The 13,732-nt window shown below is 45.3% G+C and overlaps 1 protein-coding gene across 1 annotated transcript; it reads right to left on the bottom strand.

Annotated features, from left to right (window-relative positions):
- Window positions 1-12,955: 12,955 nt before the first annotated feature.
- LOC121293665 (histone H2B-like) lies at window positions 12,956-13,309 on the bottom strand. Its single transcript, XM_041216833.1, has one exon. The coding sequence runs from the start codon at window positions 13,307-13,309 to the stop codon at window positions 12,956-12,958; it is 354 nt and encodes a 117-aa protein (XP_041072767.1).
- Window positions 13,310-13,732: the final 423 nt, after the last annotated feature.

The raw sequence follows: 13,732 nt of genomic DNA on the forward strand, positions 1-13,732 counted from the left end.
GGAATGGGCAATAAATGCTGACCTAGCCAGCAACGCCCACATCACGTAAATGAATAAAAGGAAAATCAGGAAGGGATGTCTGGTGCACTCCTCAGGTTGCAAGGGATGAAGGAGGAGTCTAACTGCCTTCAGGCTGAGGTGATAATGCCAGCATGCCAACGCACTGTGGCCAACACTGGCAGGGTGGTGGCCACCATGGAGACCTTGGTCCAGGACATCTCTCCTGCACTGCACAAGGGATGAACTCCATCCCTGACGCCACAGTTGGCCTCCAACAGCGTCAACGTGGGAGAGCTGCAGGGCAGCTCGATCTCACTCCAGCTTCCCCTTCCGCTCAAGGAGTCAGGCAGGGGCCCTCAGGACCCATAGCTAGGAGGACCAGCAGCTTGGCCCCTGGGTCCATCCACCCAGGTGACTCCGGGAATGTCCGGCTGATCCAAATCCCCTCTTCCTGTGGCTTCATCATCTCCAGCTCCACAGGCCGAGGAGGGTGCACCTGGCCCACAGCAGGACACCCAAAGCAGGCTTGGGCTCTCCAGGTCTCGGCCCTCCAGAGGACATTCACCAAGGTCATCACAGATAGGGCGTAGCAGTCAGCAGGCCATCTCTGCCTCTGCTGTGGATGTCAGCGGAGCACCAAGACATAGCGACAGGGTTAGGAAAGTTAAGAAGATGTGGTTGCACAGCCTGGGCATGGGTGTTAATCATTTGTACATAATGTTCCCTGTTGTGAATAAACTCCCAAGAATGTCTCCTTGTATATGTCTTCTTGTTATGATGAGCAGTATTTGTGTCACTTGTCATGACCACGGATCCTATCCCTGAATTACTTATGGATACATTGAACTTTTAAGTAGGATGTGATTTTTAAAGAAGGACATACAAGTAAAAGCTCGCTGAGACTGTAAGGTAACCTCTTGCTGGAAAATTCCCATGTGGATTTACTTGTCCAACTAGTTTAGAAAGAACAGAATTTCGCACCTAAAAGGTGTGACAAGGCTTATTTCAGATAAGGGCACTTCAAAGGAAAAGAGACAATGCAAGCTGAACTGTACATACGAACATACAAATTATGTTTCCTCATAGGACAACATGCCCATTCCTGGTATTGGTCTAGTCATTGGTCTCTGAATTGCTTCTAAAGCATTTACATCTTTCTTCAAAAAAGGAGACCAGTACTGCACACAATACTCCAAATGTGGTCTCACCAATGCCCTGTACAACTGAAGCTTAACCTCCCTACTTTTGTAATCAATTCCCCTCACAATAAATGATAACATTCTAATCTCCTGTAGGTGCAGAGATAATGGAAAAATGATTACCATCTCAGCCAAAACCATCTCCTGTTGAGTCATATCGCAGACTGTAAACATGAAATGAGTTAAAAAAGAAAACTGATCTGGGTGAACAACATGTTTGTTTTTTCACTTCCAGGAATACACAAGCAAAATTATTTCAAAAAGTCATCTGCAACCCTAGTTCTCTGTGCCAGTCTGGCGTTTTGCTCTGGTGTGTGTGTGCTGTGAAGGTCACAGCTGAAGAACTCCAAATAGGCATCCCTGCGCTTGCTAGTAAAAAAACTCTTTCTCTCTGATTGCTGGTAGCATGTAACAAGCCAGTAGAGCCACAGTCGAAAAGGAAACAAGACAACTCCTTTCAGATAATCTGCAGATCCAGGAATCTCCAAACCAATGGCTCAACTACCTAAATCAGCGCCATTGGAATCACCCCAAATTAACGGCTGCAATGTTTCACCATTTACTCCTCATGGACAAGCCAAAGACTGATTCATTTTTTTTTAACTTTTATTTTTTGGACTCAATTTCTCATATCTAATTTGTGTGCATGTGTGTTGCATTTTAATTATTTTTGTCACATTTATTCATTAATAAACTCACTCTTTCTTTGACTTTAGAAAGCCTGGTTAAATTGACTCCTTTTAAAACATAAATACATTTGGACTGGGAAAAGATATCCACGAGGAAAAGGATCCTTTTTAAATTAACCTTGTGCAAACTGAGGGGTTTGAATAAAGATAGGGAGCCAGTTCATCCCTCCTCACCCAGGAGCATAACAATTTGTGGTGCCTCGTCCGGGATTTAACAAATTGTGGGAACCTCACCCAGGGACCGGTCGTATCACACTCAGATGTGAAACCTTGGTTCTTGAACAAGGTAAAGGCAAATATTTCAGTCCAGGGCCTCTTCCCTGTGCAGTGTGTAACCTCCAGAGCAAAGTGATGGTCGGGTTTCACACGCACTGGACACAGTGATACCTGCACCTCGATGGTGCTTATTATTGCTGCCAGAATGTCGTGGGCAGGCATCACTGAGTTCCGTCATTCTCTCTGTGTACTTTCAGCACCTTTGAGGTGGGGCTGCCCCCATCTCTTCAGCATCTGTGACCAGTGACGCTGTGCTCCTGAAGGTGGCAGGTGCTAAAGGTTGACAAAGAATCAGGTGCATTTAAAATTTCACGGCTGCATCTCCATATTATGATCCTGATCACAGAGCACAAGTGAGCTGCCCTCAGCCAGACAGGAGTTAGACATTCACAGAGGCAATGTGAAGATCTATGGAGTGTCCTCACTGAATGTCATCATCATCCTCCTGGAATCTAATGACTATTAGGGCCCCTGCTGTGTCTGCATGACATTGCCTGAGCACTGAGGGTATGTGAGCTGCCATCAGCTACACAGGTGTCAAATGTTCACAGATGCAAGGTGAGGATGTCAGGACTGTCTTCACTGCATCTTGTCATCATCCTCCACGAATCTTGCGGCTATGAGAGCCTCCCGAGTGCGCCTGCCTCATTTGGCCAGTGAAATGACCTCATCACCGGCCTCCTCATCTTCAAGGATCTCATCCCCATCAGTCCCTTTGACATCCTTCTCGTTGGAGGAGATGTGCACCTCTTCTACCTCCTCCTCAGCCAGCTCCTCCCCCTATTGCAGCACCAGGCTGTGTAGCATGCAGCAAGATACTATAATGTGCAACACCCTCGGTAGACTGTATTGCAGTGCTCCACCGGATCACCTATCGAGGCACCAGAACCTCATTTTCAAGATGCCTGGCGTTTGTTCCACAAAAGTCCAGGTCACAGCATGAGCCTTGTTATACCTTCGCTGTGCTGCAGCCTGAGGCTGTCACACGGGTGTCATCAGCCACGTCCTCTGTGCATAGCCCTTGTCCCCGAGGAGCCAAACCTGCAGCTTGTCTCGACCCTGGAAGACATCAGGGATCTGAGATCTGGTAAGGATGTAGGAGTCATGGACTGTCATGAAGCTGTTAATTTATATAATATTATTGGAAAATATTTCTCTTTTAAAATAGAGGTTTAGTCTGTGGGCGTGTCTTAATTGGATTAAAGCCAGCTAATCTGGGTGCTTCAATGTGTACTGGTTTTGATATGTAAGAGAGATAGCGTTCATTTGCATTTTTCAAATAGAGCATTCAAGAAGTGGGGTGAAAACTACCACCTATCTAGCAGATCACAGAATCACAGAATCATTGAATCACACAGTGCAGAAGAGGCTCTTCGGCCTATTGAGTCTGCACCAACACGTGAGAAACACCTGACCTACCTACTTAATCCCATTTACCAGCACTCGGCCCATAGCCTTGAATGTTATGACGTGCCAAATGCTCATCCAGGTACTTTTTAAAGGATGTGAGGCAACCCGCCTCCACCACCCTCCCAGGCAGTGCATTCCAGACCGTCACCACCCTCTGGGTAAAAACGTTTTTCCTCACATCCCCCCAAACTCCTGCCCCTCACCTTGAACTTATGTCCCCTTGTGACTGACCCTTCAGCTAAGGGGAACGGCTGCTCCCTATCCACCCTGTCCATGCCCCTCATAATCTTGTACACCTCGATCATGTCGCCCCTCAGCCTTCTCTGCTCCGACGAAAACAACCCAAGTCTATCCAATCTCTCTTCATAACTTAAATGTTTCATCCCAGGCAACATCCTAGTGAATCTCCTCTGCACCCTCTCCAGTGCAATCACATCCTTCCTATAATGTGGCGACCAGAACTGCACACAGTACTCCAGCTGTGGCCTCATTAAGGTTCTATACAACTCCAACACAATCTCCCTACTTTTGTAATCTATGCTTCAATTGATAAAGGCAATTGTCCCATATGTCTTTTTCACCACCCCACGATCATGCCCTTCCACCTTCAGAGATCTATGGACACACATGCCAAGGTCTCTTTGTTCCTCAGATACCAAGCATTATGTTTATATTACTAATAAAATTGGTACTATGAAAGGGGCTTTACTGTTAAAAAGTGGAGTTCAAAGAGGCTGGTGATACAATGAGAATTTAGGTTCAATGACCAGTGCTAGGTATAACTTCAGCAGTTTTGTGTGTGCAGGGCAGAGGCAATACGAGATCAAAGGCAGCTGTAAGCCTCAAACTGTCTCCACAGGAACCAAAGTGAAAAGAACCTCAATTTGAATTCGTAAGTGAAAATGCTTTGCCTGGTGTTTGGTTAAGTCTATGGGTTGCTGCTGCCTTAATGGAGATTAGTTTGGGAATTTGTTAAAAGTTATAATCATAGTAAATCTGTAAATTAATTGTGTAAATTAATAAATTGATTCAATTAGTTTAATAAGAACTGGTGGTCTGATTCCTGAATTTAGAGTCGCATCTCAGACATAACACTTAAAATTATAGGTTATGACAGTTGTTTAAAGTTTCCCTCTGGATTTTTAAATAACTCAGCTTTACCAACTGCATTGGTTATAACATGGATGCTCCCTGGGAATTGTGCGCAGACCTGTAGGATGCGTTTGTGGTGGTGGCACACCAGCTGAACATTCATGAGTGGAAGGCCTTGCGGTTGACTTAGTGGACAGCTTGTTGCCATGGATATCTAAGCACCACTTGAGTGCAGTCGATGGCACCCTGCATCGGTGGAAAGACAGAGATCTGCGCAAATCCCAGCGCTCTTGCTTCCTGGCTTTCCTTATCTGGTCAGAATGGACAAGGTTCTGTGCCTTTGCGAAGATGGCACCTGTGGCCTCCTGGATACATTTGTTTGTGGAGTCTTACAAGAACCCACACAGCTCACCTGTGGAGCCCTAGAAAGAGCCACTGATGTAAAAATTGAGTGCGGTGGTCACTCTCATGGTTACTGGCAGTACATGCCCTTCATGCCCCCGTGGCACCAAATCCTGCAGCAGGTGGCATATATGACCAACCAGTTCCTTGGACATACACAGTCTTCAGCGACACAGGTTCTCAGTCCTCTGCAGAAATGACAAGCGCCATCTATAGACCCACAGTGCCTATGAGCAATGTCTCACTGTGGATCTTCAGCTGCATGCACAGGAGCCCCAGCCATCCCTTCACCTTGAGGGAGGTGCTCCTCCCTTTGCCGACCCAGGCACCTCCACCACACTCCTCTTCTTCTCTGCTCCCTGTAAGCCATGAGGCATACCACGAAATCACCAGGCTCCATGATCCTGATGTTCTCTTCCTGCAGGATCAAAGAGAGAAACGCGTGCGTTAGTATATACGTCCTAAGGACCTCTCCTGGTTAAATCTGAAGGCCCCTCCATGCATGCAGGAGAGTGCTGGCCACCACTTGGATGGCCAGTATGTAGTACACTTCACAGCTGTCTGAAAACCCACCCACCTCTTCCTCACACCACTTGACCGATTGGCGGCAACTTTGGCCATTGGACTTCATGATATGCTCTCAGCTCAGGCACAGGCATTCTCCTAACCCACACCGTAACGCTGAGCTGTTAGCTTGAACCATGAGGGATACTGATTCAAACCTTGATAAAGACATTGCAAGGGGCTGTGAGCACCTCCACCAGTGACTGCACCATGACCACCACAAGGGGATTCTACAGCTTGCCCAGTCAGCCAGTTGTTCTGCTGCCCCCAAAAATGTACATGGATTTGCAGGCTGTGTCCGAGGAGTGAAAATTCCTGGAGCATTTGGTGGCACTTTCATGCTTTTGTGTTGCTTGAGTGGGCAGAAAAGCCTCAGAGCCGCCACTCCGAGCATGTCAATGGGGCTGCAGCTGAACGTCCTCAACATCGGAAGAATGCTCACTCTTGACAAGCTTTTCCAAGTCCGCAGCTGCTTCCTTAATCCTCCGCCCCCCAGCATGCGCTTGTGTACTTCAGTCTGTGGTGCCTTGCCCCTGCAACCCCGCTTCCACCACCACCCCCTACACCTCACCCCCCCCCCCCCCCCCCCCCCCCCCCCACCCCCCGCCAAACCCTGGCCTCACCCGACTGGTGTGCTCGCCCTGGCACTGAATTGAAAGCCAGCCAGGAATAAGCAACTTGCCTGTGCTCCACCACCCCCACCCCATTCCCCAGATGGTTTCCTATGGGCAATGCTCATTAGTGCTGCACAAGGCCGGGTGCATATCTTTTAAAGGCCCTCCTGAAATCACACCAACATGGGCGGGAAATTTGACGTGGGGGATGATGCCAGCGAGCAGGGCTTATAATAAAATGCTAAAGCATTGAAATTAAGTTCCCGACATGTGGTGGCAGGAAAGGTGGCCCACCATTGATGGGTAGAATGGACTATCGCAAGCGGGTTTCACTGCAGCGTGAAACCAATGTTTAGCCTTCTCGCCATATTGTCTGCTCACACCCTCCGTGATACCCGCCGCTATCGGGACCGGCCGATTCCACCCTAGGTGTTTTGGCATGGAAAGGGTAAGGGCAATGGTTGGTCACAGGGTGGTATGAGTTTGCACTAAGTTGGCATAGGGTTATAAAGGACCATGGGTATGTGGGACATAGCGGGTGTGAGGACCATGGTGTTGGGTAGAGGAGCATAAGTTGGCTTAAGGGTATGAGGGGGTCATGAGGCTGGATGGAGGGGCATTTGTTGGCATAGGAGTTTTGAGGGGTGATGGGACAGATGGGGGAGCAGGAAGTGGCATTGGTTGATATGGATGGGGCATGTGGAGTGTGTGGGGGTGTGAGGGCTGAGACCTGGGGTGATTTTTTTGTTATAATTTTTTTGAATACTAGGTGCTTTGACATGGAGGGTGTAAAGGCAAAGGGTGGTGGGTGGAGGGCATGGGTTGGCATGAGTTTGCACTAAGTTGGCATAAGGGTTCTAAAGGGCCTTGAGGATGTGGGGCCTAGTGGGCATGAGGACATTGATGAACAAAATTCAACAAAGCGCTGGAGCAGAGGCAGGCCTTCCGCCAGCCCTCCTCCTACCTGGCAGCCTCCACACTCATTCTGGGGGTGGAGAGCCAACTTCTAATCCATCCTGCCACCCTAGAATGAAAATCAGAACTGTGGGCCGTCATTTTTGAAGGTTGGGTTTGCAGAGCCAGGAGTTCTCCCCTCTCCACACACCAGGCCCCGGAACGAAAGTCTGGGCCTAAGTTAGCGGCGTGTTGTTGGAGGCCCCTGCCATTCTCTGATGGTCTCTTACTTGTAATACATTTGCATGCCATGAACACTCATTATTTTGAAACTTTTTGTCATTACGTCCTACTTTCAAGATTGAGTCAGCCGTGCCCAAGAACCTCGGGGCACCCAGCTCACTTTTGCTTAAAGGTGGCATGCAACAGTCAGCTTTGTGCAGTTTTGCCTGAGACCAGTGGTTTTCCTCATTGAACTCTGTGACACAAGGGAGGGGAGAAGGAGAATGGCAGCTTGCATGGAGAATCGGGATCAGCAAGGGTGAGTCAGTAGTGATGGGGTTGGAGGTGGGGGTGAGCGGAAGGTTTGGACTGGTGTCGGGCACATGGAGGAGTGGAGGAGGGATCCAAGGGAGGACAAAGGCTGGGGTTGGAGGCATGGAGGACTGAGGTGGCAAGAGCCTGGAGTCCTGGGTATGGTGGGGTCAGTCAGATGAGAAAATGAGGGGTCTAAAGGGCAGGGTCAATACTGTCCACATGCAGGTCCATCTCAGGGTGTTGGCTGGCAGAATCCTTACAGAACTTTGAGTTCATCTACACCATTTCAATTATCCCCGTTGAGAGTGATTTTGGACAACGTCCTTCACCATTCACAGAAGGGAGGGCCAGCTGAGCCTGTAAGTTCAGCCATGTCCCACAGAGTGTTGCTGGACACTAATATCAACACTCAATAAAGAGTGAACGCATAAACACAACATTGTTTCTTCCACAATAAAAAAATGTGCCTAACTCCCCTGCAACTATTAATGTGTGTGAACCATGAGGCGTGCCAGTACATTGAGCTCTCTGACTAAGTCAGTGTCAACAAATAACAATAATGCTCACATGAACAAGTGAAATTTGAATTTGAATAACACCCATGACCTTATGTGCTCTCAATAAGTCTTATGTTAATGGCAATTTAGTTGAGCAGGAAGGTTGTTGCCGTAATGTAGAGCCTCCCTGATTATCCTTTTGTAGCCCGGCTGTAGCTGCAGCATTGTCAGCTGATGGTAGTTTTCACCAATGAACAGCCTCCCCTGCACGTGACCACATGTGTTGCCCGTGTATGCCATCAGCACATGAAATTTTCATTGGAATGGCATGGGAACCTGCAAAAGCTAGAGTGACACCCACTTCCGTTTCAGCCATTGGGAACAGTGACCATGGTTATTATGCCATCCTCTGTTCAGATAGCCCTGGACGCTGACCTTCTGCACACTCCCTTCCTTTCACCATTGGAAGCAGAGCATCCACATTTTGGTCTTACTCTCTGGAGCTCATTTTATAATTACCTCCATAACTCTGCATTTGTTGCTTTTCAAAGCTTCCTTAAACCAAAAGCCTTTAGTCACAACTTACCTCCCCCAGTATTTAATCCTTCCTCCTGTGTGGGAATTGTTTTTATATGTTAAAAGTGATATCTAAATAAATCCTAAGTCATGGCCATCCAGTTAAAGGGACACAGGATAATACAAGAAAGAGAAAATGCCTTGACAGAGATTCAAGACATTCGTACGCACCAAGGACAGCAATGACTTGGTTAAGGAGTCTAAGTCCACCTTTGGAGCACAGACACAATCCATCAAAGTTAAACTGTTCTGAAGATGAGGAAACCATTCATTTTGTAATGCAGTGCGAGAAGCCATAGATAAGCTGTACTGTGGGGTTCGAATGTGTGCAATGTAAGTAATATCACGATGCTGAGCAAACTAATTCCGATTCATAAAACAGTTTTGCAGAAAGTGCTGCAGGAGATCGTGCAGCCTGAATTCGACAGCGCTTAGTAATACGAGTCAGAAGATGGAGCACCAAAGAATCTGTCCTTGAGCTTATTTCATTAAATCCAGTAACGGTAGTTATCAATTGGGCACTCTAGAGAAAGCCATAGGTCAGACCCTTCCAATTTCAGTGGCCTCAGAAGCTGATCAACTTGCAGGTAAGTCTAAGGATGGAGGGAAAGGAAAACAGGAGAAGTGTGAGCAAGGGCTAGCAGCTGCCTACAATATTAATGTGGAGGCAGGAGGAGGCTTTACTGGATTAATGGTTAGGCTGCTGTGCCTGAAGAACTAATGGGAGCTTGCAGAGTGCAAAGAGCAAACAGGTCCTGAATTAAGCCCAGGATTCTCTGAGGCCTGCTGTCATTTCAGGGTAGACTTGAGGGTCACCTAAAAAAATGGATAGTGAGTTTAGCAGTGACCTGAGAGTTCTGCTAATCTGGTGTCGGCTGCTGCTCTGCTAAAATTGTCATCGTCGTGCTGGTTTTAAGCCTGTAAATGAGATGCTGTAATGTTGAATTCAAATGCCATTGTATTTTTTGCAGCATGTAAGATACCAGAGTCCTGGGCTTCAGCCAGAATCCAGATATATAAGTACATAATCTAGGCTGACGCTTTGGTGTGGTACCGAGGGAGTGCTGCCCATTAGAGGAGTTGTCTTTCAGAGAAGATTTTAAACCGAGGCCCCATCTTCCATCTCAGGTGGAAGTAAAATGATCCCAAAGCACTATTTTGAAGCAAATTGGCTCCACATTTCTCCACTACAGAAGTGGCTAGATTTCAAAAGTTCTTATTGCTGTAGAATACTTTGGGACATCCGGGAGGCATGAAAGATGCTGTATAAATGCATCTACTCCTGAACAAAAACAGATTATTTAATCATTTATCTCACTGCTCTGTAAATTGGCCACCATGTTTCCTACATTGCAACTTGATGCGCTTTAGGACATCATGAGGTCATGAAAGGTACTACATACATGCACATCCTTTCTCTTCCTATTTAATGTATTTCAGTCTAAGCTTGTCTGGCTCCGGAGTATACTTAATTTGACCATGGGTCCATACCCAAAACGTTAGCTCATCTGTTCTCTGCACAAATGGTGCCAAACTGGCTGAAAGTTTCCAGCATTTTCTGTTTCTGTTCCAGAGCACATTTTCCTGCTTCTCCAGGAATTGAGCACACTGAAGGTCCCCATGATGAGACCCCCCTCAATTCTCAATCAACCTTGGCACCCTAATGATGCTCTCTACAATGACAGGACGCCTGATGTCATTGTGCATTGCTTATGCCTCCTTTATAAAAGAGAATCCAAGATGTCCTTCGCCAAAGCAGGGGCTCCTAAAGACCGCATTCTAAAAATGGTCTAAAGTATTTGACTCCACTTGTCTGAAATATGAATCCAGTCATTGGGACGGCATGGAATGTAGGGCATGAGTAATGATCACTTTTAATGGCAGTGACTTTTAGCCTCGCTATCTGACTATCTTCTCTATCAGAAGTGAAATGAGCAAAGCCTTTGCAGTAATTATATATATATTTTTCAGCTTTAAAGATATGATATAACTCATATTTTTGGAACTGGTGAAAAACACAGCTATTATGAAAATTACAGAGGCTTCTTAAGGCTGCAGCCATGTTGGATTTGGCCCACTGGTATTTTTAAAAAAACATACAATAATCTGTCACAAAGCATTATTGTCTTTTTAAAGAATGAAGGAAGTCTATAGTTTTTAAAAGAACTCAAAAGTCCTCCGGTAGAATCTCTTCAATCATATAGCTTAGTGTAACTTGAGCAAAGCCATTTTTACATCTGTTGTCAGTTAGCATATTTGCTCTGCTGTTTCTTTTCTCATTTTTTTGTGTTAGCTGTTAGATAGGAATGAGCGTGAGATGAGATCTATTCAAAATTTAGATTAGCCTCCCACTGGGGAACAAATTTAAATTGGATCAAATTTGCATTCAGAGGTTGAAAATAAATGTTAGTGTGTAAGGGGGGATCTTAAATGCATAAATATCACAGGCCAATTGGGACTGCAATGCAATTCCTGTAGATGACCAAGGAATTTGAAAATGTACATCTTTAACTGATAGTGAATTTGACTGTATCATAAAATTGCCAAGTAACCAAACAACGTCAAAAAGTCATCCATTGGACTGCATGAGAATCAGATGCTTATTTATAGTCACTGAGCCACTACAGACTATATAGTCATTAAACACTACATTCTCAGACTCTGCAGACAGAATAACATGCAAGGGGAAGAAATCATTAAAGCTAATTCCCAATCTATCTAACCCCTTTCTTCCAAATGTAGCACATAAGTATGGAAGTGATGGTAAGCATTTGATGAATTGTCCGCTGGTATAGAACAAACCAAAACTAAAATGACCCATTTCTTTTTCTTAACCGGCTAGAGGAGATGGAATTGGGCCAATGCTTTATACTTTCCTGAACAACTAAATGATGTTCCAACTTTGAATTTGGCATTCAACTTGAATTGTTGGGAAAGTTTTTGGAGAATGTTGAATCTCGTCGTGGCGCAACACAGCAGGATGGGGTTGTGCTAGCTTATGGGAAGCTCTGATAAATCACAGGGCCTCAGCCGCTGGCCAACAATTCTACCTCTCAAAACCATTCTTAACTAAAATATAGATGGGCAAAACATGGGTATCCTATTTACTGACTCCTGAGATTTCTTCCCCACTCACAGCCCCTCCATCAGAGAGAATTCAGTAGGATCTTGTTGACTAAAAACATTCATCTGTATACATTGCAAGCTTGTTAGTCAAGTTGTAAGAACCAGCAGCTACTGGGGAAGGTCCTGAGTCAGCATTAGGTTGTCACCTATAAAGATAAATCACAAATGTATTTATTTTCCTACCATGCGTCACATTGCAGTATTGTTTTCGCCTGAGCATGATGCAAGGCAGATTCTGTGCAGCAGTGTGACAGCATTCTGGTAGAGGGCTAGGCAAGAAAAATTATGTCCTGTTATAAAAAGTGGATGAATCCCATCTTTAAGCACAACAACAACAGCTGTAGGCTACAGTTCGCAACATAAATCACAGTCACAAATATGGATTGGGGGGAGAATCAATGTTCCCTGCAGCATGGTGGCACTCTCTATGTGGTAAACTCCTCTTTAGCATTTAAGCGCTCCACAGGATAGCGCAGAAACAAATTTGAAACGAAATGCTGCATTAACCTTCTTGGCCGTTAATTCGGAAAGTTTATGGCTTAATGTCTTAGGTCCACTGAAATATCTTTCAGGCACTGATCCCCCATTTTTTACCCGACTCCTACAATCCACAGTCAGTAAAGAGTGTGGAAGGGCCAGTGCAGGTCATGAGAAATCGGAGTGTGAATTTTGCTTTAGCCTGGGATTCAATTTCAGGTTTCCGACATGGGTGCCAGATATCTTAGCACCAGAGCTACGTGGCTGCTGATCAGTCTTTTAAGAAGCTTAAATAAATGTATATCTTTTATAGTGGCAACATTTCAGTCACTATTTTTGTGGACCTTTATCTCATTTTCACAAATCACTTTGCAAATACCAAGAGGTTTATCACATTTTTCTTCTAACAATTCTGAGTTTAACACGATGACTTAAAAATCTACTCATCTGTAAGGTCATTCTGCACAAGTTTTTTCCATTATTTGGCAGCCTATTTGAACTGTAATCCCAATGTGAAGTGGGATTACATTTACAAGCTTGCAATGTATGTTCAGATTACAAATGTATATTCAGCAGTGGGAGGAAAAAGAGAGGTGAGGATTTCAGAGGCCACTTTGCAGGCCAGTGTTTTGCTTATTTTCAGTTTGGAGTTTTAACTTGGAGCCAGTTTGCTTGGTCACTGCCTTTGTTTCTTTCAATGTGCAGTGCTTGGCCAGTTCCCCAGGAAGCAGCAGCAGGTGTATTGGTGGTTTAGATCTCTCGGGAGCTGCACTGCTTTTTGTAATGGGCCAGGTAGGAGCCCCATTCATGATGTGCTCAGAGATTTCACTTGCAAAAAGGGGGTTTGCGCAGCTCACGATTTTGGAGGAGGGGCCGGTGTCGGCACTTTGTGGACAGAGACTGTAGCTCTCCTTCCTACTCAGCTTCTTCCCGCTGTTTTCCCACACATTATCCATGTGCTCTTCATGGAAGCTGCTCTCTTCCCTTCAGGCATTTACAATTTTTACTTCAGACACAAAATGACGCAAATGGCACCTGAGTGTGACAATGTAAATTATGCTACCTAATTGTTCCTGCTAGTGTATGTTTTCAGATAGATTGAAAATGCCAGTTCGGAAATTCATATTTGAATTGTGTGATGCATATTATGAGCTCTGGTAAAAGAAACTGTTAATTTAATAGTTTACTTCTGATATTTTCTTCAACTCATTCAATGACTTCAAGGTCATTGAAATTGTGGATGAAAGAATCAACTTATAGCAAAATTCTTGCAGCTGGCAAGAACTGATGAGTAGAGCTATATGATCATTAGCGTTAAATACAACTAACCCAAATTCTAGCCTCAACACATTACTAATTTTTGAGTTTATGCCTCATCA

Source organism: Carcharodon carcharias, chromosome 22, assembly GCF_017639515.1.
Source record: "Carcharodon carcharias isolate sCarCar2 chromosome 22, sCarCar2.pri, whole genome shotgun sequence".
Lineage (NCBI taxonomy): Eukaryota > Metazoa > Chordata > Chondrichthyes > Lamniformes > Lamnidae > Carcharodon > Carcharodon carcharias.

Coding starts and splice junctions, on each gene's coding strand:
- LOC121293665 (XM_041216833.1), bottom strand. CDS start 13,309: ATGGATAATGTGTGGGAAAACAGCGGGAAGAAGCTGAGTAGGAAGGAG.